General features: G+C 48.0%; 1 protein-coding gene across 7 annotated transcripts; it reads left to right on the top strand.

Annotated features, from left to right (window-relative positions):
- Positions 1 to 238: 238 nt before the first annotated feature.
- On the top strand, positions 239 to 27390 carry ODAD1 (outer dynein arm docking complex subunit 1). Of its 7 annotated transcripts, none has more exons than XM_033129212.1 (16): positions 239 to 973; positions 1345 to 1401; positions 1743 to 1835; positions 3042 to 3141; positions 3300 to 3489; positions 15365 to 15487; positions 15835 to 15948; positions 19143 to 19210; positions 22278 to 22465; positions 22743 to 22877; positions 23595 to 23677; positions 23781 to 23949; positions 26008 to 26171; positions 26266 to 26369; positions 26653 to 26731; positions 26815 to 27390. In XM_033129212.1, exons 3-16 carry the CDS (start codon positions 1766 to 1768, stop codon positions 27340 to 27342), a joined length of 2115 nt encoding a protein of 704 aa, XP_032985103.1. In that variant the 5' UTR covers positions 239 to 973; positions 1345 to 1401; positions 1743 to 1765; the 3' UTR covers positions 27343 to 27390. The 7 variants fall into 7 exon arrangements, with proteins under 7 accessions (XP_032985103.1, XP_032985105.1, XP_032985104.1 ...); XM_033129214.1 differs by having other exon boundaries at positions 1721 to 1835; XM_033129213.1 differs by having other exon boundaries at positions 239 to 1022.

The raw sequence follows: 27390 nt of genomic DNA, 5'->3' as shown, positions 1-27390 counted from the left end.
ACTAGAGGGTCACTGCTTTTCAGGGAGTGCAGGCAAAGGGAGGCCAGCCCCCCTCCCCTAACTGATCCGCGGAGGAGTCTAGGTTAGGGAGATGGAAATTTGAGCGGGGTAGGTGGAGAATAGGAGAGCAGGACTCTGAATCAAGTTCCCTGAGTGGTATTAGCGCCCTGGTATTCGTACCCTGGGGATGTTCAGGGGGGTCTCCCATTTAGGGCCCTGTGATGGCGGAGCATCAGAGGCCCCGAGAGCAGAGGTGGGATCTCCCCTTCTTGGGCCTCCAACGCTACGAGCTTAGCGGAGCGCCTCGCGGGCGGTTTCCTCCCACAGGAAACCACAGGCGTTGGGCACACCCAGCCTGCAGGGAGGAGCGCCTACTGCCCGCCGACTCCGGGGAGGCCCAAGTGGGCAGCAGCCGACCACTAAAGGGGCGAGGAGGTGTGGTCAGACAGGGGCGTGACCGGAAGGCGGGGGCGGTGCGAGGAGCCGGGTGCCCCGCCCACTTCCGCCTCTCAGTCTGCGGACTCCGTGGGCAGCGAAGGGATTTTTCGTGCCTTAAGAGGCCGTTGGCCGCGCATGCGTAGTGAGGTGCTGGGAGGACCTGAGGCGGTGGTGAGCATTACTCCCCCTCACAAGTCCCGGCGCCGGCACCGCCTTCCTGCTAATGAAGCCTCAAAATAACGTGGTCCTAAGATACGCTTCTCTCCGGCCCTTCCCGAAGGACCTCGGTCTTCCAGATGTTTTGCTCTCAACCTTGCCTCCAATTCCCGGAAACACAGCCCGATCCTCGCAGGCCCGTGTTCCCCTTGCAGCCCCTCCCGACCGCCCGCAGGCCTTTCCAGCTAGAGTGCCTCCTGGTTAGCCCCGCCCCCACAAGTCTTGGGAACCACGGTCCTTCCAGCGCCCTCCCAGCGGACTCCTCACGCGCTCTTCCAGCCACGCCCCTCCTTGGCCCAAGAAACCCCGCCCTCCTCAGGTATCCGTGCTCCTCCCCTCGAGAGTCCCCGCAGCCCCGCCCTTCACAGGTACCGGTGATTTCCCCAGCCCCAAACCTCACAGACCCTTCCGGCTCCGCCCTTTACAGATCTCCGAGCCCTTCCCTCGCAAACCTCGAAGGCCGGATTATAGCGGGCCCTTCTAGTCCCGCCCCTTATAGGGCCACAGCCCCACCCCTCACAGGGCTCCCCAACAGTTCTGTTTAAAGCCGGGGGGGGGGGCTGGTGGTGGGGGTGGGGGTGGGGGCGGGGATCCGAGCAGGTATTCTCGCCGCCGCCTCCGCCACTCCTCCCCAGCCTCCCCTCCCACAGCCTCTCTTCGCGGCCTCGATCCCTCCCCTTATCTCCCCAGTAACCAGACCACAACAGTGAGCTAGGAGCGCCAAGGACAGGGCAAGCACTCCAGCAGGTAGGGAAGGGGCCTCGTTCCCTACAGCGGTCCTTCCTCTGTGATCCCTTCCCCAAACCGCCCCCTTCAGAGATACCGAGAGCCTAAGGGACCTGTCCCCCCGCGCCAGAATCAGAGCCAAGATGCAAGACAGAGAATGTGAGAGGTGGGAGGTTGGAAGGAGTGTGGGGAGAGGCCAGAGAAGTGTCCCCCCTCCAACCCATTGGGGGAATTGAGACTCAGAGAGAGGCCAGAGCTGATTTTGGGGTCGTCTTCCAATTCCTAATCCCTCTGTGCATTGCCCACCTCCTCCCCGCCCTCTCCTGCTTGCTGTCTGAAGGGGTCCTGTGTTACCGCTGCAGGAGTCCCACCCTCTTTGGGAAAGATGCCTTCAGGATTCTCTGCAGGGAACAACCGCTCCGAGAATGGCAGCGAGGCCTACCTCGAGGGAATGGGTAATTCATACGATCTTTTATTTCACTCATTCTTTTTCTTTATCTCATTCTTTTTGTCAGGGTTCCCAATTCCAGGTCCTGTGCTTCAGAGCCATGGGAACAAGGTGGTCTTCTAGGAGAGCCTTCTAGTGGGGAGCACAAGTGTGGGAATGGACGTGGAGGGAGGCATATGGGTGGGCCAAGACTTACTGCAGGACAAGCTTGAGTGGGGCCCAGAACTCCTCCCTGGAATCACCAAGGGGTAAAGAAAGGGGAGAGTGTTTCAACAGAGAGAACAGCACGTGGCTAGAGCAGGGTTTGTCAATCTCCGCACTGTTGACACGTGGGGGTCAGGTAATCCTTTGTTATGGGGACTGTTCTGTGCCTTGTAGGATATCTAACAGCATCCCTGGCCTCTACCTACTACAGGCCAGTAGCACCCTCTGCACCTCCGCTACCTGCCCCACATTGTGACAACCAAAAATGCCTCCAGACAATGCCAGATGCTCATGGGGGATAGAATAGCTCCAGGTTGAGAACCATTGGGCTGTGGGAGGTGGGGAGCTGGTGGAGACTTGGAGAAGTGGATAGTCAGGTCCTACAGGGCATTGAACACCAGGCTGAGGAGTTGAGACTGTCCTGGGGGCGCTGGGGCGCCAGGGAAGGCCTGGGAGCCGGGAAGGGCCAGAGTCCGCTCCGAGTGTAGAAGGAGCCCCTGGGGCTGTGAGGGGAGGCTGGGAGGTTGGGGAGAAGGCTGGAGTGATAGTCCAGGCAAGAGTGGATGAAGCCTCAGCCTAGGAGAGGGCCTGAGAGTGAGGAGCAGGAGGGTGGGACTGAGGATGGCTCAGCAGCTGGGGGTGAGGGGGAAGGAGGGAGCAAGACTGCTGATTTGGTCCCCTGTCTTCAGCTTTCCCAAGTTCCAGGTCCTGTGCAGTGGATCCTTGAGGACCATGAGGCCCTCCAGGAGCGCCCTCTAGTGGGGAAACAGATGTATGCCCAAACCGGAGAAGGAGTGGGTTTTAGGGAGGAAATCTCAAGGTTAGCAAGGGGTACCTTGCTAAGGGATGAGGAAGTTTGAGGCAGTCCTAGAGGGGTGTTGGGGACTGGGTCTGCAGTTCAGTTGCAGCTTGTGAGACCCTAAGGGAGCTAGGATTCCTACCTAGGTCCTAGGGAGGAAGGGGCTGGGCCTGGATTCCTATTGAGTCCCTTGCCTGGTCTGTCCTTCAGTGGACTGGGAGCTGAGCAGATTGCTGCGGCAGTGCAAAGTGATGGAGGGTGAAAGGCGGGCCTACAGCAAGGAAGTCCACCAGCGCATCAATAAGCAACTGTGAGCCGAGTGCCTGGGTCTCAGAACTGGAAGGGGGCTGTTGAAGGGTTGGGGGTCAGACTCGGGTCTGAAGCTGGGGCAGGCCCAGTGTATCTGGCCTTTAGTGATGCTGACCTTTGCCCCTTGCTGGCCTCCCCTCCTCCTCCCTGCCTGGGCAGTGAGGAGATCCACCGCCTAGAGGAGGTGCGGGACAAACTTCAGGTGCAGATCAGCGTCGCCCAGAGCCAGGTCAAGCGGCTGCAGGACAATGAGAGGCTGAAGAACATGGGCCGCTTGCTGAAGTGCCAGGCCCAGGTGCAGGCCGAGGTCAAGGAGCTGCAGGAGCAGGCCAGGACCCTGGACAGGCAGGTGGGTTCTGAGACCAGACTCTGGATCTTGCTTAGGGGCAAGTGTCGTAATTGCTTTGAGACTTAGCTTCCTCATATGAAAAATGGGGTTATTGAAAGCATCGCCTGGCATTGGGGTGCCCAGGCTCCAGAATGTGGGTGTTTAGTGCTGAGCACAATCCCACACATTCAAAAGGGGGGCTGGTGCAGTTAAGGGGAAAGGTTCACTTTCTGGAGTCGGTGAAACCTGTGTTAGAATCCTGGTCCAGCCACATCAGAGCTGTGTGACCACGGGCACGTCTTCACCTCTCTGGGCCCTAGTTCCTTAATCTGCAAAAGGAGGATGTTGGTAATGGAGCAGAGTCTAGACAGGTGTCTAATCCTCCCTGCCTCAAGATCTTGCTATGTGACCGTGGAAACAATGTAACTTTTCTATGCCAGTGTTCTTTCAAATTTTTATGACCACGACTGGTGACGCAGTTCATACACATATAGATGCAGATGGATATAAACACATGTGCACATATATGTTTATCTGAAACAAAACCTTCACCAAATCATACTTTCTTTCTATGTGTAATTCTTTCTGTTATTTTCTCTTCTATTCTTCATTTTAAAAAGTTGCTTTTCTAGAGCAAGTGATTTCTTGCACACTATGGGATCACAAACAGGAATTTGAAAGTTACTTGTATCAGTTTCCAATTGTTGCTGTAACAAATTATCACCAACTTGATGGCTTAAGATAATACACATTAATTATCTTACAGTGCTGGAGGACAGAAGTCCAAAATGGGTTTCACTTGGGTAAAATCAGGGTATCAGCAAGGTGAAGCTTCTGGATGCTTCAGGGGAGAATCTGTTTCTTGGTCTTTTCCAGCTTCTAAAGGCTGTCTGCATTCCTTAGCTCATGGCTCCTTTCTTTACCTTTTAAGACACCCATGAACACTTGAGTGTTTCTTATGCAGCATCACTGTGATCTCTGCTTTTGTCATCTCCTCCCCTTCTCTGATTCTGACTCGCCTGTCCTTATGATTACATTGGACCCACTCAGATAATCCCGGATCACCAACCCATCTCTCAATATCCTTAACTTGATCACGTCTGCAAAGTCCTTTTTGCCTTTTACATCACATATTCACAGGTTCCAGGGATTAGGAAGTGGACATTTTTTGGGGAGGGGGACATTATTTTGTCTATCACATGATCTATAGTCTGTTTTATTTTACATTTGACTTCTAATCAATCACTTTGTTGAGCTCTCAGTATGACCCTGAGCTGCTTTTTGGAAGCTGAATTCTGATTCACATACGCCAAACTTTTGGCTGTTTCATGGTAGTACAGTGGCTTAGTGAATGCCGGCTGCTTGAATTGGTTTTCCTTGGTCTTTCATGGAAACTCACCAGAGTCTGGCCCAAACAGGATGATTTTATTATCTTGACCCCAAGGATTCCTTTGCCCTAACAAATGGAGAATTATAGGTCAGGTGGAGAATAGGGTCCCTGGAAGAGAGCTCTGTAAAGTTCCCCATGAAGTCAAGAAGGGATGTAGTTATCTGGTGACATTCACTCAACAAAAATGTACTGAGTGCCTACTAAGTGCCAGGCACTGTCCTAAGTGTTGAGGACACAGAAGTGAACAACACAGATAAGGACCCTGCTCTCATGTAGTTTACATTCTACTGGAGAGACAGATAATAAGCCAAATGAAAGCTGAAGAAATAATTTGTTTAGAAGAAATCGTCCAGAATCCAGCACAGAGAGACAAAAAGGTGGGAAATATGGAAGGGTGGTTAAGAGTCATTGTAGATATAGTGAGATTAAATATATGTCTAATAGGAGTTTCAGAAGAACAGAATGAGACAGAGGTAATGTGTGACAAGATAGTATCTGAGAATATTCCAAAACTAATGAAAGAACAAATCCACAGATTCAGGGATGCCTTAGAATCCAAAACAGGATGAATGAAAAATCCACACTTACACAGAAATTTATAAGGAAATTTATAGGGAAATTTCAGAATATAAATGCATCCAGAAAATAAAAAAAAGATATTACTTTCAAAGGAGCCATCGTTAAACTAATAGCGGATTTCTCAAAAGAAACATTGGAAGTCACAAGATAGTGAATGAGATTATAACTTCATTGTTCAAAGAGAGAAAACTGTCAACTTAGAATTCCATACCCAGTGAAAATACCATTCACAAATGAGAGAGCAGAATAGACATTTTCTGGCAAAGGAAAATGTGAGAGTTAGACGTGGTGTTTTCTCAGAAGGCTTGTGTCTTGTGTGGCTTGACCTGTGAATTCAATTAGCAACCCCCCAAAAAACTGTTTCTAAATGCTTACTCTCATTTTTTGAACCAATCACATCAAAGACTGATGACAGACAGTCCTTGGACTTGTCCCAGTTCATAGCACCAGTCTATGTAGATACAAAAAAGTACTTGATAAAATCCAGCATACATTCCATGTTAAAAAAACTCTGAGAAAGCCAGGAATAAAAGGAAATTTGATAAAGGGCAACTATGAAACATCTACAGCAAACATCACAATTGATAGCAAAATATGAAAAAAAATCTCTTTGAGATCAGTAACAGTATAAGGATGTCAGCTAGCACCACTTCTATTTAACATTGTGCTGGAGATCCTACCCAATGCCCTATGGCAAGGAAAAGAAAAGAATTTAAAGATTGGAGGGTGAAAAATGTGAAGGGAGTAAGAAGCACAATTAGTAGTTACAAAATAGTCATGGGAATATAAAGTACAGCATAGGGAATGTAGTCAATAATATTGTGTTAACTATGTATGGTGCCAGGTGGGTACTAGACTTATCTGGGGAATTACTTCATAAATAATATAGATGTCTAACCATTATGTTCTGCACCCGAAACTAATATAAAATAATATTGAAAAATAATTAAAAAAAGATTGGAGAGGGAGAAATGAAATTGTCATTATCTGTAGATGGTATATTTGAATACATAGAAGGTCCAAAAGAATCTGATGCTAACTTATAGTTAAAAAAGTATTTTAACAGTATGGCTGGATACAAAATTAACATGCAAAGTTAATGATATTTCCCCGTATTTGCGATAACTATTAGAAAATAAAAGAAGACAAGACACATTTATAATACCCAAAAGAAATACCTAGAAAGAAATCTAACAAAAGTGTGCAAGATCTCTATGGAGTACATTATAAATTTTATTGAAGGATATTAAAGAAAAACTTAATAAATTTAGAAATATACTATATTCATGGGTTGGAAGAGTTAGTGTTGTAAATGTCCTGCCCTCCAAATTGATTATAGCTTCAGTGTAATCCCAATCAAAATACTAAAAGCTCTTTTTTTAAACGGATGGAATTGACCAGCATATTCTAAGCATCATATGGAAGTGCAATGCACAAGATGACTAAGATTGGCTTAAAAGAACAATGTGGCAGGATTTGCTCTACCAATTATCAAGATTTATTATACAATTGTTGTAATTGATGTAGGGCTAATCAAATGGATCAACAGGACAGAACAGAGAGCCCTGAAAGAGACTTACGCGTATGCGGACACTTGATATATAGCTTCAAGAAATGGAAAAAGGAGGGTTCTAGTAATGGTGCTGTGAAAATCAGGTATTGATCATGTGAGGTGAAACCAGACCCTTACCTCTTATTGTACCCCTGAAACTAATTCCAGATGGACTAAAGTTCTAAATTAAGAAGGATTTCTTAAATAAGTTACAGAAATCTCTGCTTCTAAAAGAAAAGATTGATATATCCCTTGATTTTAAAGTTAATAATGCGTCTGTCAAAAGAACCAGAAAGAGTGTACAAAGTAAGTTACAGAATAGAAGGTTATTTGCAACCCATATAGCTGACAAAGGACTAGTATCAAGAACATATAAGGAACTGCTACAAATCATTAAAGAGCCAACCCAACTTAAAAAATAATCAAAGGATTTGAGCTGACAATGAATAAAATAAGAAATTCAGATGTCCAAATAAATGTAGGAATTACTCATCACTCATTAGTAATCAGAGACAGGCAAATGGGCAAATGAAAATCACAATGAGATACTATTACACACTAACCCAATTTTCAAAAGTTGGTGTCCAAAAATACCAAGCGTTGGGGACAGGAGGAGCAGTGGGAACTCTTATGAACTATTGGTGGGGGTATAAATTGTTGTATGTATTCTGAAAAGTTTTTTCCTTATTATCTATTACATTTGAAATGGACACACCTTACAGAATGATACAGCATCACATCCACTCAGCATGGTCACCAGAAGCAGTCTTGGGTTCCATCTGACATTCACACTCATGGGATCCTGTAAGCTATAACTTGGCACCAGGTTCACTTTGTAGAAGGTTAGAGGACAGAAAAGGACAGCATCTTGGCATGACAGCATCAAATGCATCTTTCTGGAGGGTCCAGGGTCTGCTTCTCATCATCTCTAGTTGGGTGATACGACATGCATGGATGGGTGCCGCCCACCCTGGCATTGTGAAACTTCATACACAAGAGAAGCCACCTCTTGTCGCAGCTCATGAGGGTAGCTTGTAAGCTCCTCCACCCCAGAGAGACCAGGTTTCTATTCAGACTTGGTCCTGTAGGCCCTTGGGGTCTATGAACCCACTCACAATCCTTTCAGGGGTCATTTTTTATCATAAATATTGTTGCCTGGGAACACAGCTGGCGTTCCATATTTACCTTAACCCAGTATGTTACCACAGGAACAGTGTTGGAAGAAAGTAAACCAAAGTCATCTTCCAACAGAAAACAAGTTTAGATCTGTTGTTAGCTCTTTCTCCCACCCAGCAGTTACACTTCTGGATATGGACCCTGGAACTAGGATTCATGGGAAAGAATGTTGAGAAATGTGTTACTCATATTAACTAGCTCCAAACTGAAAACAACGAAAACGTCCATCTATATTGAATGAATAAATATCCTGTGGTGTATCTGTATAATGGAATAGTATACAACAACGAAAAGTGAATGGCTCACAACTACACAGATCAATAAGGAAGAATCTTACATTTGAAGGAAGCAAGACATAAAATATACAGGTGGCATTATTTCACTTACATAAAATTCAAAATCAGGCCAAACCAAACTTGTTCAGGGAGTATATACACAGGTTATAAAACAATAAAGAAAAGTAAAGAAATGAATGTCACTTAAGAAAGCATACTAAACAGAATAATGAGCCTCCCCCAATCTCCAGAACCTGTGATTATGTTCCTTTACATGGCAAAAGAGACTCTGCAGATGTGATGAAGGATGTTGAGATTATCTGGGTGGACCCAATGTAATCACAAGGCGGGGGGGAAGAGAGAGAGAGAAAGAGAGAGAGAGAAAGAGAGAGAGAGAGAGAGAGAGAGAGAGAGAGAGAGAGAGAGAGAGAGAGAGAGAGAGAAAGTGTCAGAATCAGAGAAGATGATGTGATGATGGAGAGAGGAGGTGTAACATCAGAAGCAGAGGTTGGAGTAGCCACAAGCCAAGGAATCCAGCCCCTAGAAGCTGGAAGAGGCAAGGAATGAATTCTCCTCTAGAATCTCCAGAAGGAATGCAGACCAGCTGACAGCTTATTTTTAAACCCAGTGAAACTGATTTCAGACTTCTGACCTCCAGAACTGTAAGAGAATAATTTGTTTGTTTTATAGCAGTAAATTTGTGGTGCTTTGTTACAGATACAATAGGAACTAACACAGGCAGGATAATGGTTCTCTATGGAAAAAAAGATGGTAGTGATGAAAAGGGAACATCTACAATGTGGTCAGTACTCTAGTTCTTGACCGGGGTGGTGTTTCAAGCATGTTCTCTCAAAAATATGTACATACACAATCTATGTATTTTTCTATGTACAATAACTTTTTTTTTAAAAGGAAAAAATGTTAATTGTTAACTATCATAGACCTAAATGTAAAATCTAAAACTATAAAACTTCTAGAAAGAAACATAAGAGGAAATCTTTGTGAGCTTGGGCAACGATTTCTTAGATAAAACACCAAAAGCATGATCCATAAAAGGACATACTGATATATTACACTGCCTAAAAATGTAAAACTCTTCAAAAGATATTGTTCAGAGAATGAAAAGGCAAGCCCCACATTGGGAGAAAATATTTGCAAAGCATATATCTGATAAAGAACTTATGTCCGGAATATATTAAGAACTCTCAAACTCAATAAGAAAACAAATGACCCAATGAGAAAAGTGGGCAAAAGACTGGAACAGACACTTCACCAAATATATAAGACAGTGATAAACACCTGAAAAATGCTCAACAGTATTAGTCATTGGAGGAATGCAAAATAAAATCATGAGCTACTTCTATACACCTATTAGAATGGCTAAAATAAAAAAAGACTGACCATATCAAGTGTTGGTGAGGATGTGGAGCAACTGGAACTCCTGTACCCTGCTGGTGGGAATGTAAATGGTACAATCACTAAAATCTAAATGTACAACTGATATGATTCAGACACTCCACTCCTAGGTGTTTACCCAAGAGAAAAGAAAGCACATGTTCATACAATTAATTGTACGTGAATGATCATAAAAATTTTATTTGTACAAGTAAAATTCAAAATGGAAACAACCCAAATGTCCACCAACCTGTGAATGGATAAACAAATTGTGGTACATCCATTCAATGGAATACTACTCACCAATGAAAAGGAATGGGCTATTGATACACCCAACAACATGGATGAATCTCAAATTAATTGTTCTGCGTGAAAGAAGCCAGAACCTTCCCCTCAAAAAAGGAATATACATTATGTGATTCCATCTAATATAAAACTAGAAAATGCAAAGTAATCTGTAGTGATAGAAAACACATGGGTGGAGGGAACAACCAAGATGGCGCAGTAGGTAAACATTGTGTTTACCTTCTCTCACAACTACATCAAAATTACAGTGAATCTACAAAACAACCATTATTGAGAATCGCCTAAAATCAAGCTGAACTGAAGACTTTCAACTAAGGATGTGCAGAAGAAGCCACCTCCAGACTGGTAGGAAGATCAGAGACACAGAACGGGCTGGTCCCACACCCGCATGTGACCATTAAAGATCTGGAGGGCTATTTTGGCTGTGGGGGTCCCTCCCCATCCCTCAGGAGGGTGAGAGATCCAGCCTGGCCTTGGTTCGTGGCTTGGCCTCTGAAGGCGCTTCCAAGCACAGCACCGGTGGCAGCCATCTGTGGATTTCTTTCTGGCTTCTGCTGGGTGGCCCCGGGTGGGGCATGGGCTGTGGCTGAACTTGACCTACAGCGGATGCTCTCCAAGGTGGTCCTGGGGCTGGCACTCCCAGTGGCCAGCTTCAAAAAGAGCTGGAGTATCACTCAGCCGCCTCCAAGTACGACACACCCAAGGAGTGGATTGGGCAGGCACTGGAGTCCTGCTGAGGCAGATCCTGCTCCATAGTGTTAGCCCCTACACAACAACTCTTCCACTGTGGTCAAGGCCAGTCCTCAAAACCAGTGAGACCAAGGGTCAGTCCCTCACATTGATGTGCAATTATCAACCAAGGCTCAACTACAAGAGGAGGGCACACACAACCCACACAAGGGACATACCTGGAGCGTATGGCTCAGGTGACCAGAAAGATTGCACCACTGAACCCCTCAGCACACCTACTACATAAGGCCATTCTATTAAGACCGGCAGACATTGCAGCTCTACCTAGTACATAGCAATAAACACAAGGAGGCAGCCAAAATGGGGAGACAAGGAAACATGTCCCAAATAAAAGAACAGAACAAAGCTCCAGAGAAAGAACTAAGTGAAAAGGAAATAAACAATCTGTCAGATGCAGAGTTCCAAACACTGGTTATAAGAATGCTCAATGATCTCAGGGAGAACTTCAACAGAGAGATAGGAAGCAAAAAATTGAGATGAAAACCACACAAAAGAACAAGTCAGAAATAAAGGATACAATAATGGAAACGAAGCATATATTACAGGGAATCAACAGTAGATTAGATGAAGCAGAGGATCCAACCAGCGATGCAGAAGATAAGGTAGTAGAAAACACCCAACTAGAACAGCAAAAGAAAAAAGAATCCAAAAAATTGAGGAGGGTTTAAGGGACCTCTGGGACATATCAAGCACACCAACATTCACATTATAGGGGTACCAGAAGGAGAAGAGAGAAAGCAAGGAATTGAAAACCTATTTGAAGAAATAATGACAGAAAACTTCCCTAACCTGGTGAAGGAAATGGACATTCAAGCCCAGGAAGCACAGAGAGTCCCAAACAAAGATGGATCCAAAGAGGCCCACACCAAGACACATCATAATTAAAATGCCAAAGGTTAAATACAAAGAATCTTAGCAGCAAGAGAAAAGCAGTTAGTTACCTACAAGGGAGCCCCCATACGACTGTCAGCTGATTTTGCAATAGAAACTTTGCAGGCAAGAAGGGAGTGGCAGGAAATATTACAAGTGATGAAAAGCAGTGACATACAGCCAAGATTGTTCTACCCAGCAAGGCTGTCATTTAGAATTGAAGGACAGATAAGGAGCTTCCCAGACAAGAAAAAGCTGAAGGAGTTCATCACCACCAAACCAGTATTACAAGGAATCTTAGAGGGACTTTAAGATGAGAGGGGGGTAAAGGATGAGTGAAAAGGGGAAGGGATTAAGAAGTACAAATGGGTTGTTACACAGTAGTCATGGGGATGTAGGGTATAGCATAAGGAATATAGTCAATAATATTGTAATAACTATGTATGGTGCCAGACAGGTGTTAGATCTGTCAGGGTGATAGATGGGAATGGGGTGGGAGGCAGGGTGAAAAAGGTGAAGGTATTAAGAAATGTAAATTGCTAGTTAATACAGCATGGGGAATATAGTCAACAATGTTGTAAAGATCATGTAAGGTGCCAGATGGGCACTGGACTTATCAGGGGGATCACATCATAGACTGTGTCCAATGCGCTGTACACATGAAGCTGAAGTAGAATAATACTGAATGTCAACTATAACTAAATATATCGGTATATATAATCATGGAATATGGAGTACAACATAGGGAAGGTAGTCGATGGTATTGTAGCAGCTATATAAAATGTCAGAGGGGTAGCAGCTTGAGGGGTGGGTTATCACTTTATGAGGGGTTTAAATGTCTATTATGTTGCTTTGTATACCTGAAACTAATAATAATAAAAAAAAAGAATACTCCTGGGTGACTGCCTGGGGGAGGGGGCTGTAGGAAGGAAGTGGGGGGAATGATAAAGGGGCACAATGAAACTTTTATGTCAAACTTATCAAATTATATACTTGAAATATATGCAGTTTTATTGTATGTCATTTGTCCCTCAGCAAAGCTAACCAAACAATTTCCTACCTCACACCATATAAAAACATAAATTCTAGTGGGATTAGACACCTAAATGTGAAAAGCAGAATTTGAATACATTTAAAAATTGGAGGAGAGTGTTTTCTAATCTTGGGGAGAATTTCTTAATGAGCAACTCCTAAACTTTCTATGTTCCTGGAATCCATAATTTCTTGGTAATATTTTAGCTCCTAGAGAAACCTCTGTCAGAGGTGTGCCGGGAAACCAGTTTTTGGGGAAAAGTGCCCCGATTTGTAGCATTTGCTGATTTTCAAACATAAATGCTCTCATCTTGACTGTGGCGAACATATCCGAAGGTGACCCCAGTAAGCCATGCACTTGTGTAATCCACTCCTCTTCAGTTCAGGCAGAACCTGTGACTAGGTTCTGGCCAATAGAATATGGCACAGGTGATGGGATGTCACTCCCTTGATTAGGTTATGTTATATAAGACTGCACCTCAGCAGACTGAAGAGAGACACTCTTCTGCTGGCCTTGGAGAGGACCACATGGCAGGGACCGTTCAGGGGCTCCTAGAAGCTGAGGACCTCAGACTATAGCTGCAAAGAACTGAATTCTGTCGCCAACCACCTGATGAGTCTCAGCTGAGACTGCAGCCCTGGCGGACACCTTGATGGCAGCTTGTGACACCCTGAGCAGAGGATCCAGCTGAGCTGTGTGGATTCCTCACTCATGGAAACTTCGAGATAATAAATGAGTGTTGTTTTAAGCCACTAAATTTGTGGCAATTTGTCATGCAGAAATAGAAAACTATTACAACGGTTAATGTGAAGCTACCAAAAATTTAACTCATGGAATTCCTGAAAATGTAACAACTGGCTCTCAAGAACTGTCTTGGAGGGAACAGTTCCATTTCTTAAGTAGGTTGAACCAAACAACCCAGTAAGTGTTTTCATCCTCACAACCTAGAAAAAATAATATACATACAATGTATGTAAAAAATAATATACATACATTGAAAAAAATCCGTATTTCATCCTTCAAAACCAGTTACCATGGGCTGTTTGTGCCTGTTGGGCACTGCCCTGCTTTTCAGATCTTGACGTCAGATTGGACATGACCACTCTCATTCCACATTGATTGCTGTGCGGTACTTGCCTTTTTTAAAAAAAATTTGAAATCTTACTGGGATAATAGTAGATTCACATGAAGTTGGAAGAAATACTACAGAGATTCTTTGTGCATTTTATCCAATTTCCCCCAGTGGGAACATTTTTGGGTATTTGATTTTTATCATAGCAACTGCTAAAAACTCAGTCACAAACGTGACATCATTGAAAGGAATACAGCACCATCTCTTGTTGAACCCAGGGACGAACTTGAGCTTGTGTTCATGTGGTGTCTGAACAATGTCAATGTGTCGCCCTCAAAAATTTAAAACAGACCCGTGGTGTCCCCTGTGAGTTTGTTGCAATGCTCTGGGGTGTCGCGGTGCATGCATTCATTTTCTGGGAACGGCTGTCACAAACTGGATTGCTTATATGACAGAAATTTATTGTCTCACAGTTCTGGAGGCTGGAAGTCCAAGATCTAGGTGTCAGCAAGGTTGGTTCCTTCTGAGGGCTGTTAGGGAGAGTTAGTTTCATGCCTCTCGCCCAGCCTCTGGTGGTTTGTTAGCGAGCTTTGGCCCTCCTTGGCTTGTAGAGACATCACCTCGATCTCTGCCTTCATCTTCATATGGCGTTCCCCCCGTGTGCATGTCTGTGTGTGTGCAAATTTCCCCTTTTTATAAAGACACCACGCATACTGGATGAAGGCCCCCCCCCCCAATGATTGCCTCTGTAAAGACCCTGTCTCCAAATAAGGTCACATTCTGAGGTCCTGGGAGTTAGCACTTCACAACGTCAACTGTGAATTTTGTGGGACACAATCCAACCCTGAACAGCATACAAGTTGGGAAACACAGTCTTAAGCAATTCATTATTCATTTAGTGTGAACATTTTATTGAGCGCCTACTCTGTTAGGCACAAAAGACAAAACTCCGCCCTCATGGAACTTCCAGTTTAGTTGGGGAGACTGCATACCCCAAATCAGTAAAGATGAATGTGGACATGAGAACCGGTAGGAAGCTGGTTTCAGGCACAACAGACTTGGCGACCCTAATGGCATCACGGTTCAGTCTCATCGTCTCTTGCCTCTGGTCTCCACTTTGTCTACTGGCCTCTTTCTCCCAGGATACTCTGTGTGGTGGGGACTATGACAGTGGGAATCCTGGAGTCCCATCCACCCAGCTCATGCATTTCCCCCCAAATACTAGGAAAGGATTGAGGTTGGCTCAGCCTGGGTCACATGTCCATCTCTAGGCCAGTCACTGTGATTGTCTAGACTCGTGTCATGTGGCGGGGAGGGTGGCCTGTGGTTGGAAGCCAGAAACACATGGTAGGTTGGGTACTGTCAGCAGAAGGGTAGAGCAGATGGATGGGGCCGCCAGGGTGGCAGCTGTCATTCATCCTCCCACTTATCCCCTCCCTCAGTTTTTCAATTTCTCTGGCATTCAGCCAACAAACAGGTGCCATTCTCTTTCCTCCAGATCCAGGAGTGGGAGACCCGGATCTTTGCCCATAGTAAGTCTGCTAGGGCCCCGGGAGTCATTGTGAACCAGAAGGCCAAGATCCAGAGAAGGATCAACATCCTGGAAGACCAGTTGGACAGGGTGAGGGTCAGCCTCTTGGCTCTTTCCAGGCCTGAACTCGGGGGTTCGGGGAAGATGGAGCATGGTGTCAAGTTCTGGAAGCAGTGGACCAGATTCCCAGATGTGGGAGGGCCTGAAACACTGGGCTCCTTGACGGGGTCAGGAGACAGGATCCTGGAGAGATAGAGGGTCCCTAAGGAAAGGAGACTGATGCCTGGGCCCTTAAAGGTAGCCAGGTGGTGCTCTCAGGATTTCCAAATTGGGAAGGGGCCCCATATCTGACAGGTGCTCCCTCCTCAGCTGAGTGTGGAGGAGGGCGGCTGGCCAGGCTTCAGACAGACTCTTTCATCCTCTCTCCCACCTCCCAGGTCACCTGTCGCTTTGATATCCAGCTGTTGCAGAACGCAGCCCTGCGGGAGGAGCTGGATCTCCTGCGGGTCGAGAGGACCCGATATCTGAACGTGGACCGCAAGCTGCAGAAGGTCAGTGGCCCTGAAACCCAGGACTCCTTGGCCCAGCCGGGGTGGAGGGGAGGACAGGAGTCACCCTGCCTTTTCCAACACGCGGGCCTCAAATACAGAATTGACAGAGCCATAGGTTTACTTGAGTTCAGAGGAATGGAGACCCGTAAAAGTGTTCCAGGATGCCTCCAACAAAGAAGCAACCTCATTTAGATTTGCGGAAAGCACAGATGTCATTTTGACTATTATCACCCAGGGCAACCACTGAGCAAGCCAGACCATTTACATTCCGTGGGTTTTTCGATAACCTTTGAAGTCCTTTGAAGAGTGCTCCCTTCCAGCCCCCACCTTCCTTTCCCTGCAAGAATAGAACAAAGAACTACCGTATTTTGCCTTGTATAAGGTGCCCCTTTTGGCCCAAATTTGTGAGGGAAAAATAAGGATGCGCATTATACATGAGTAGTACTAATTCCATATCTATATAAGTGTTTTTAATTCTTTTATTTCTGCTTATGAGTAAAAGTATAATCTAGAAATTAATAATATCTATATGCAAAATAATACCCTGGAATAGGATCATCAGTTTTGTTGAACTTATGACGAACTTGCAACAACAAAGAGTTCTTGGCCTTCTATGATGTGTAAATATCGTAAATTTGTTAGGGGTACAAAAAATTTCTTGTGCCTTGTATCTGTTCTTGTGTCTTGTAATTATTTGTTACATAAAATTTCTTGTACCATAATACGTTAAAAAATAAATGCTAAAATTCCTTCATAATACTAAAAACAAGTACCTAAATGTAAACAAATAAAAATTTGAATTAAAAAATTGAAACAAAAGTTTTTTTCCCCTGAAAGTTTGGGCCAAAAACGTGGGTGTGCATTATACATGGCAAAATATGGTTATGTATCCTTCACCAAGATTAATAATTTGCCACATTTATTCTGTGTGTATGTAATTCTTATTTTAATCAAAAATCATTTATCATGTTTGCTGGACTATTTGAGAGTACACTGCAGGCAATGTGTCCCTCAGAACTTCAGCCTGTATTTCCTAAGAACAAGACCATTTTTTAACATAAACACAGTGCAGTTATCTAAGTCAAGGGCTTTCACATTGTTACAATTCTGAACAGTCCATATTTAGAGTTCATCATTGTTCCAATGATGCCCTTTATAGCTAATTTGAATTTCGGATCCAGGTCAAGACCCCACGTTGCTTTTGGTTGTCCTGGCTCCGCTAATCTGGAACCGTCCCTCGGCCCTTCTGTGTCTTCAGGACTTTGACATTTTGGAAGCACCCAGGCCAATTGTGTTGTATGAGGTCCCTTAATATAGGTTTATCTGGTCTTTCTTCATGATTTCAGGCAGGTTTTACGTTTCTGGTGGAACATCGCAGAAGTGGTATTGTGTCCTTTGTGTGCACTGTAGCAGGAGGCATGTGATGTCACTGTGTCCCATAACCAGTGACATAGACTTTGGTCACTTGGTTAACCAGGCTTCTCTGGTAGAAGAGTTTTCCTATCTGTAATGAATAAGTGGCCTGGGGAGATTCCTGGAGACAATGTAAATCCTATTCCTGACACACTGTCACTCGATTGTTTCAACATCTGTGAATGATTCTTGCCTGAATAATTATTCCTGTAATGGCTGCCACATGGTGATTTTCCAGCTCTATCATTTCTCCTGCATTCATCAGATGGCAGTTTACTTAAGGAAGACCTTCCCGTCTCCGCTGTAGATTTATGGGTTATCAGTAAGCATTCGTGTATTCTTACTTTATTTTATGGGTCATAATCCATAGTGGTAATTCTTCATTATGATGTTCAAATTGTCCCATATTTGGCTAGTGAGAACCCCTCAAAGCTGACTTCTGTGTATTCCTATAAGCCCACCATCTTTTTGAGTGCTTCCTTACTTTCTGGCACAGGAAGATATTCCAGGTTTTCTTGTATTTGTTCTGTTGAGTTAGCTGTTTCTCCAGGGAGTTCTGGTTGTTTCTAGTGGGGAGAAGGTGTTGAGAAGCCAAAATACAAACACTACAAACACTAAGAGTCCTCATTGCTATGGGGGTGTCTTTGCTTTGAAGCCCTTTCTCTGGAGAGAGCTAGGAAACACACACATTTTAAATTTTAAACTTCATGAGTTCATGTTGACACCTCTAACTGCAATCCAACATCACTGTATATTCCGGAATGTTCCCCATTTCTTCTTTCTACCTCCCTTATACCTACTCATTTGCTTAGTCCTACAGTGCACACAAAAGATGTTCAGAATTGCTACATCTGTACACCACCCCTCAAACTTAAGGGTATGGTGATGGACTTATCTATTCAAATTATTGTATTTGGAAATCACTTGGATTAATTCTTTTTTTTTGGCCTATGTGGTTATGTTCTTTGTTTGAAATACAATTAGGCTCATTTGCTTCTGTTTGTATCTAGTTTTAGTTCTCTCTTCTATCATTGGTTTAGTTTTCTTTATGAATATGTAAACCATTAACAGTGTTCCCAGATCAAAACTATTCCAACAGGTATCCCAGAGAAAAACCATTTCCTCACCATCTCTTCCACTTTGTTCCCACCCAGCCCCTGTAGTTTCTGGCTATCCATCTGGCTTTGTTTTTGCAAAAGTAAATGTGTGTGTGCATGTATATATGTGTGTATGCCTACATAATGCATATGTATATGTATGTATTGTGGATATGTACATATACATATATGTGTGTATGTATGTGTATCAACACACATTATATATGTGTATGCATGTGTATATATGTGTGTGTATATATGTATATTGTATATACATTAGTGTATATATATATACACACACATTATATATGTATATAATTTCCTCCCTTCTTTCTCCTGAAAGTACCCTTTTTACCCATAAACTGCAAAGACATTTCCGTGGAACTAGAAACAGATGAATGTGGTCACAATAATGAAATTCACACAAATTTCTGAGCCCGACCAGAAAGTTGGGTCGGTGCTCTTAGGAATATTCTGGCTTGAGGATTTCTCCAGGATAAGCCCTCTCAGCTGGGTTTGGCTTCTGTTTACTTCCTACCTTTTGAAAATTCCTTTTACCAGCTGCTGCTAATTAGGAAAGTCCATGTTATACATGAGCCCCACTTCTCGGGAACGCAGAGCCTGAAGGAAAGCCCCGTAGCCATGAGGTGGTAAGAAGTGGCGTCTGCTTTGTTCTCTCTGCAGAAGATCCAGCTCCTGCGGGACACCATCAGAGCCCTCATAGTCTCTTCCACCTCAGCTTACGCCGTCAGGTAGGGCCTGGCAGAGTCGTCCTGGGATGGGGGCCCGGATCACTCAGTACACATCTTTTCCTAAGGCAGTAGAGGAAGGGTTCCAAACTCAAGAAATTGATCATCAGAAACTACTTTTTTTTCCAATAGGTGCCCCTTTCTCTCCTGCACCGCTTTTCCAGCTCCTTGGGCAAGGTCCTGCTCCTTGGGTGTATGAATCAACCTCTTGGGCCCCAGTCTGTTCCTGGCACTTAGCACATAGGGATGGAGAAAGAATTAAGTAAGATGGTGCATGTGACCGGGGTCTGGGACCGGGGGAGCATCAGTGAATGAGAGTAATGAGATTGTTATTTATCAGTGTTGGTTGACAGGGACAGAGTCTCTCAGGCCATCCTCAGATAAAGAGACGTGTGGAATCAAGAATCCATGCTGCTTTGCTTATTGGCTTCTGTCTCTGTCTCTGGGGGCTCATGGGCTCCATGCTCCCTCTTCTGTCTCTGTCTCTGGGGGCTCATGGGCTCCATGCTCCCTCTTCTGTCTCTGTCTCTGGGGGCTCATGGGCTCCATGCTCCCTCTTCTGTCTCTGTCTCTGGGGGCTCATGGGCTCCATGCTCCCTCTTACGCCATTCCTGCTTCTTTCTGCGCGTCAGCCCTGTTGTCTTGCTCCAAATGGTTCCCTATTCTATTCAGTCTCTTGTTTCCATCTCCTGGCTTCTGCTTACTCATGGCTCATGATCCCTCACGACATGAGTCCTAGCCCAAATCCACCTTATGGTTTTGGTGATTTGTCAGGATGCACAAAACAAAACTCACCGCTTGAAAGCACACAACTCAGCGGCATCTAGTACATTTGTAATGCGGTACAGTCATCACTTCTGTCTAGATCGAAAACACTTTCCTCATCCCTAAAGGAACCTTTCCCCAGTAAGCAGTCTCTCTCTCTTCCCTCTTCCCCAATCCCCTGGAAACTACTAGCTCACTCCCTGTCTCTGGATTCACCTACTCCAGACATTTCATGTAAATGCAATCGCACAATATGTAACATTTTGTGTCTGGCTTCTTTCACTTAGTGTAATGCTTTAGAGGCTCATTCACCTTGCAATGTGTGTCAGTACTTCCTTTTTATGGCCAATTCTGTCATTACTTACCTGTGGTCCGCCATGACCCCTTCGGAGCCCTGACTGTACCTCGTGGCTTCTGCTCACACAAAGCTTTGGCTTCTTCATAGCATGACCTTTTGTAGCTTCTCACTATGCATGCTTCTAGTGTCAGCTTCCTGCTGTCCCATGCTAAGCATTTCCCAGTTCAGGTCCTGAGGGAGAGAATCTGATTGGCCAGGCCCATCTTCTCCCCCAGTCCCACAGTGATGGCCTGCTGGCCTGTCTTGCATCATCCAGATCTGGCCTCCACCAGCACTCCTCCACTTGATGACAATGAGCAGCCTGGCTGGGTCAAGGACAGGGTGGTTTCAGATAGAAGGCGGGGGCAGGTGTCATCACTGACACTTCCTGTCAGATCAGCCAGTGTCTCCTACGCTTCCTTGTTGGATGACCTGGGGCAAGGCACATCCCCTCTTGGAACCTCCACTGTGACATGACAATAATAATGATACCTATGTCATGGGGACACTGATGTGAGCACCCCCTGCAGGGAGCAGCTCTCAGGAAGTCGGGTTCCATCTTCCCTGCCCCTACGCTGGCATGGAGCCCAAAGCACAGAAAGAACTGTGAGTCCTAATCCCTGATGGGCTGTCATCAGAGCCTAGTGGGGTCAGTGGGGCTGGGGCTGGTCACTGGTGTCAGGGGAGGCTTCCCACCCAGGGGGGTTGACCTGAGCAAGCCTTCAAGGACTTTGAATAGCGCAGGAAACTGGTGGAGACAACCAAGGCTGGCAAAGGTGTGGAAGTGGGAACTAGAATGGTCTATAGGCAGGCACCCGAGGAGCCTGGCCTGCTGTTGCCCCGGCCTAATGACGCTCTGACTTTGGATCCTGTGGCCTTTGAAGGAGGCTTAGGGCAGGGCGAATTTACAGTTGGCTGCACTACGATTAAAAGCTTAGACGCTACATTTTCAGATAAGCAGGCCGGGAATGGGTTGTGAATGAGGCTTCTTGGGTGTCTCCAATGTCCTAACAGGGTGTGTGCTCAAGAGCTGGTGATGTCACCTACCTCTCCAACGAGGCCCTGTGGTTCAAGCCTCTTATCTTTCTAACCACACGACCCCCAAACTCCAGCACAGTTACCTTAGCACCTGGGTCTCCCCCTCAGAGTCTGAGTACAATCTGTAACTGCGTTCGTCGTCGTCTTGCCTCCTGTTCCATGGGCCATATAACAATGCCCCAGCCTCCTGGCTGGCTGTCCTGTGCACTGTTAACCAAAGAAGACGTTCTTTTATTTGAGCAAAAGGATTGCAATCTGGAGACACAGATACAGGCAGCAATGGGAACTGGGCTTCACAGAGAACAAAGAAAGGCAGGTTTATAAGGCAAAATCCACAAAGTGTAATTCTTTCATGCACAAGAAAGATGGCTGGGTTGGTTCCAATATGCAAACAGGGGGGGGGGGCGAAAACCACAAGGAGATCAAGTCCGTATAATCCATGCAGCAGCTATTGTTCCAGATGTTTATGGCTCCAGGCTGTTCAGGGCTCTGCCTTAAGCTTAGTTTAGCAATGGGTTTAGCAATTGATAGCGGCCCTGAGAACTGAGGCGGGAGAGGGGCACAGGCCCCACTTCCCTGCAGCCGCCCAGCTGGGGTTTAAGTGGCTGCCTTAGCAATGCATATTCCACGTGATTGTTTCTATTATCAGCGTGCACTGCAGCAGTGACTCCTCTGTGGGCAAGGCCCGCAGCCCCTTATATGGCCCAGCGCCCTCCGGCCGGACTCTGCCCCGCAGCCCCATCCTCACCCACCTCTAGAAACACAGGAAGTTTTCTGCCTTTTGTGACCTCAGGGTAACTGCAGCCTGATTCGGCCCCATCCCTGGGACCCCAGGCTGACTGCCCCCTGCACACCCCAACCCCAGACTGACCCCAGCCAGCCCTGAGACCTCAGGCAGACCCCAACCCAACCTCCAGTCTCCCTGACCAGGGAGGAGGCGAAGGCCAAGATGGTAATGCTGCGGGAGAGAGCGGACAAGGAGGTGGCCCAGAACGACACGGAGGTGCAGACTCTGCAGCGGCAGATAGCGCACCTGGAGAACCTGCACCGCTTCCTCAAGCTCAAGAATGATGATCGGCAGCCGGATCCGGCCATCGTGCAGAAGCGCGAGAAACGGGGTGAGGCCCGGGTCGCCACCTTCGCATCCTACAGGCCTGGGCACCAGAGGAGGCGCAGCGCCTGGCTCCGGGTCTCACAGCACCGGGGCCGGGGCCGGCCTGCAGGGGGCGCTGGAGAGCGCGGGGTCTAGAAGCCAGCGCCGCCCTAGTGCAGCCGACCCTCGTGGTTGGCGGGCGCAGCAGCCTTGGCTCATCCCGGCACCGCCCCTCATTCCCGGGGCCCCACTGTGTCAGTGGCCGCCCTGGACGCCGCGCTCACCGCACCCTCTCCCCCCAGCCCGGGAGGTGGTCGAGGGCCTCCGGAAGACCTCCCAGGAGAAGCTGGTGCTGCTCTACGAGGACACCCTGAATAAACTGTCCCAGCTGACCGGGGAGAGCGACCCGGACCTGCTGGTGGACAAGTACCTGGAGAGTGAGTGCCTGCGCGGGGGAGAAAACCGGCGCGGCCCCCAGCACCCGAATCAGTGCGCACTGTGCTCCGTCGCTGTCCGCCTGCGCGGGAGGAACAGGGACTCGGGCTCGCTCCACACACCTCTTACTGCCCGCCCCCCTCGGCCCCCTCTCGCGCCATCCCCCATCCCGCTCCCACCCCTGTCTCCGCCTCCTGCCCCCTTCCTTCTGTTGGTCTCCCTCCACACTCTGCATCTCTTGGTCCTCAGAATGTCTGCATCTGCCTCTTTTTGTTCCTGTCCCATTTCGCTGGACGCATCTGTCTCCTGCCTTTCCCATCTCCCTTTCCCCCTTTGCTCTTACCCCGTCTCGATTTCTGGTCAAGGGTCCCTCTTCAAATCTTCCCTCCGCTCTGTGTCTCTCTCCGCGTCCGCATTGCCTTCTGTCTCTGGTTTCGTCTTTGCCCACCTCCACCGTTTTCTCTCCCTCACTTCTCTGCTTTTCGGTCTCTCTCGGTATTTCTGGGTCTCTTTGTGACTTCATCACTATCTTTCACTTTGACTCGCTCTGTGTTTCTCTGTGCCCCTTTCTCTGCCTATATCGCTCTGTCCGTGTCTCTCTGCCTTTGTCTCTGTGTTGTCTTTTGAAACACCTCTTTCTCTGTCCGTCTGTGTGCCTCTCAGCCTCTGTTTTTCTGTCTGCATTTCCCTGGACCCCGCCTTTCCCTGCTCTTCCCCAGTGGAGGAGCGCAACTTCGCCGAGTTTAACTTCATCAATGAGCAGAACTCGGAGCTGGAGCATCTGCAGGAGGAGATCAAAGAGGTGAGTGAGACCTGCCCCATCCTCCCAGCCCTGCCCGCGCTCCTCCCTCCGCACCCATCTCCTCTGCGGGAGCTGGGCCCAGCCTTCCGCCCCTGCCCGGCAGATGCAGGAGGCCATAGAGAGCACGCGCAGCAGCGAGGCTACCCGGCGGTCGCTGCAAAAGCAGCAGCGGGAGGTGTTGCAGCAACGCATGGATGAGGTGCGCACAGAGGCCGACAACCTCCAGACCCTCTCCCAGGAATTACAAGGGCAGCTGGAGAAGCTCAAGGCCGGTGAGCACCAGACCCACTTCATCTGGGAGGATGCAATGAGCACGCAGAGGGCCCAGACCCAGGCCAGCCACTTGGAGGCATTTCACTGATGACTTTGTGTACTTGCTTATCAGTCCTTCCCATAACCATCATCCACCCACCCATCCATCCATCCATCATCCACCCACCATCCATTAATCCAACTTTCCCATATCCATCCATCCATCCTTTAATCCAACCATCCCATATCCATGATCTATTCACCCATCCATCCATCCATCGTCCATCATCCATCATCTGTTATCCATCTACCATCCATTAATCCAACCGTCCCATATCCATCACCCATCCATCCTGCATCCATCATCCTTCCAGTGCAGAACTCAAGAGTCAGGCTGCCCTGGGTTTGAATCCCAGCTCCACCATTTGTGAACCTTGGCGTGTTCTTTCCTGGACACGGGATGGCAGTGCATACTTGGTAGGGTGGTCATGAGAATTAAATGGGATGACGAATGGAAAGCTAAAGGTGAAGAGAGAAAGGAAGGTGGCTGTGGAGAGAAAGGGGTGGGGAGGAAGCAGGAGAGCCACCTCGGGGAGCACAGTAGGAGCTCAAATATTGGCAGATTCACCTTCCCTCTGTCATTTGTGGCCGCTGTGCTACGTGATCAGGACGTGGTGGGACGAGGGCTGGGAGGAGACTGATATGGACACTGGGGACTTGCAACCCCAGGGCCCCACGATGCAGGAGGGGCCCTAACTCATTGTGGAGTGTGTGACCAGAATTCATAGGGCCCAGTGCAGGATAAATACGTGGGGCCCCTTGTTAAGAAAAAAAAAATGTCAGAATTTCAAAGTGGCAACAGCAGAGCATCAAACCAAATGCAGGGCCCTCCTGAGCACCGGGCCCTGTACCACTGCACAGGTGGCACACCAGCCACTGGCTCTGCTGGAGTAACAGGGAAGGCTTTCTGGAAGCAGTGATGCTTGATGCTGCTTTTGAAGGATGACTATTGAAGTGAAAAACTGGGAGGGGGGATGTTCCTGGGGGTGGGGCCAAGGCCTGGAGGGACATTCATGGACTGGGGGTTTCTTGTGCAGGGGCGAGATGCAAGGCTAAGGGTGGGAGGTGAAGACGGCCAGATGCCAGATGCCGGCGGAGGCACTGGGTCGGGCCTCTTCCCGGAGATGCTGGGGAGCCTCGGGAGGGTTGTGAGCAGGGCATGGTGGTGGACAGGGACATTAGGGGGAGGAGGATGGAGAGGAAGGCTGGAGCATGGGCGTGGGACTAGGAGGAACGAGGGGCACCCACATGTGGCCTGGTGAGGGTGAGGCCCCCTCCTTGAGGAGGAGATGGGGAACCTGGGAGGAGTGGGTTTGGGGGATGAGAGTGAGCGGTCTGGGGGATGTTCAGGGAGAGACACCGGGAGGAAGTTGTGTATACAGGAGTCTGGAGAGCGGGTGGAGGAGGCGTAGGATGGCCGGTGGGAATGCCGTGCTGTTGGGTGCAGGTTTTCAGCAAGATCATGGGTGCCTCATTTCCTTCAAAATAACCAGTTAACTAAATACATACAAGCCAGCCAGGTGTGACAGTGGCTTATGACCATGACCTGTGGCTCAACCAAAGACAGTGATTAATCTAGTCGTGTGTACCTGGGGTCCGATATTCAAAACAAAACACAACAACAACAACAACAACAAAGCAGCCTCGTTGCTTCCATGAATGTCCGCCCTCTCCCATGGAGCTCCCGTGTTTCTCTGAGATGCTGAGCTGTGGACTCGGCTGGAAGTCAGGTGCTTCTTACTGAGCTGTGTGAAGGAGTCTTTGGGGGGAGGTGCCTTTAGGGTTTTCCTTCGATGCCCTCACCGTTTGCTTTCCGCGGTTCCGAGCCCGTGCCAGGTGTACAGCAATGCCTGCCCACTGCCTGGCTGTCTGCGCTGGCACAAGTCCCTCTCCATCTTGGAGCCTTGCTTGCTGTCTCCATAAAATGGGGCAGTGGGGACTTGAGGGAAGGAGATGGCTGGCACCCAGAGGTCACTGGATCCATGACAGCTTGTGGCCCCCCGCTCCCCGCCACCCAGATATCCAGAAGCTCTTCACCAAGGCCCAGTGTGACAGCACCATCATCAATGACCTCCTGGGAGTCAAGACCTGTATGCGGGACAGAGACATCAGCCTCTTTCTGGGCCTCATTGAGAAGCGGCTGGTGGAGCTCCTAACCGTGCAGGCCTTCCTAGCCGTCCAGGTGGGGATGCGGGGAGTAGAGGGAAGGAGCCCGAGCCTTGGCGGCCAGGCCACGGGGATGGGCCTGAGCTGACCCCTGGCTTATCCCCTTCCAGAGCTACACCTCCTCCAGCTTGGCCAATGCTGCCCTCCTGGTGCTGGGCCAGAGCCCCGAGGATCTTCCTAAGAAGATGGCCCCACCTCAGCTCCCTGACAATCTGTGAGGCACAGGGCAAGAGGGAGGAGGGAGGGGACAAATGGGACGGAGGTGTTGGGCTTTCTTGGAGACCTGAGGGCAGGTGTGTCTCAGGGGGAGTAGGAGATGAAGTGGGGGAACCAGAGGAGTAGGGTCTCTCTAGGACAATGGACCCTGAGTAGATCAGAGGGGAAAGGGTCTTCACGGCTGGCCAGAGCATGGCTAAGGGTCTCTGGGGACAGCAATGAAGAGCCATCAGCCTTTCGTGGGCCAAGAATATAGCCCCCTTGTCTTTCCCCCACTTTAGGGAGGACCCCCTCGGCTTTGAGGCCAAGGAGGACTATCCGCTGAGTAAGGAGGAGCTGCTGAGCCAAGTGATGAAGTCGGTGAGAATTGGGAAAGGGAGCCTGTGGGGGCTGGGCAAGGATGTTAGCCCTCCTCTAGGGCCCTAAGCCGCCTTCCCCTGCAGCTAGAAGCTCGGGAGCAAGCTCGGGAGCAGCATCTGAAGGAGCTGGTCGAGGTCGTGAGGAAGGTCGACAGCAGCTCAAACATAACCATCTCCAGTACCCAGAAGACCGGCTCAGGCACACCTCTGGTGATCGCCAGGAGCCCTAGTAATATTCCCGCGTCTATCCTGAGCTACAGGACTAGTGGCATCCTGATGTCTGGCGGAGGTCATGCCCCCATCTCCAGTGTTGGCCACATCGCCTTTGGTGACCCCACCTCCAGTGCAGGTCATAGGACCCAGGGCTCCATCAGTGCCAGCCAGAGCTCAGCTGGGGGCCGTGTGACCTTCAGATCCCTCAGCTCTAGTAGCTACCTGGGGTCCACTGGGTACTTGGGGTCCAGTGGAGGCCTTGGAAGCCTAGGAGGTGTGCACAGCAGAGGCACCGAGTCAGAATCGAGCAGAGGCCCGTGGTCCAGCAGAGGCCAAGCCTCGAGTGCTGGCCCAGCCTCCAACACTGTTCCGGGCTCCACCACTAGCAAAGACTCCTAGAACTTCAACTAGGGGCCTCAGTGCCCACCCTGTCTCTGGCTCCTTGGA

The sequence above is a fragment of the Rhinolophus ferrumequinum genome, chromosome 15 (assembly GCF_004115265.2).
Source record: "Rhinolophus ferrumequinum isolate MPI-CBG mRhiFer1 chromosome 15, mRhiFer1_v1.p, whole genome shotgun sequence".
Classification (NCBI taxonomy): Eukaryota; Metazoa; Chordata; class Mammalia; order Chiroptera; family Rhinolophidae; genus Rhinolophus; species Rhinolophus ferrumequinum.
This window is presented reverse-complemented; position numbering and strand designations above follow the sequence as displayed.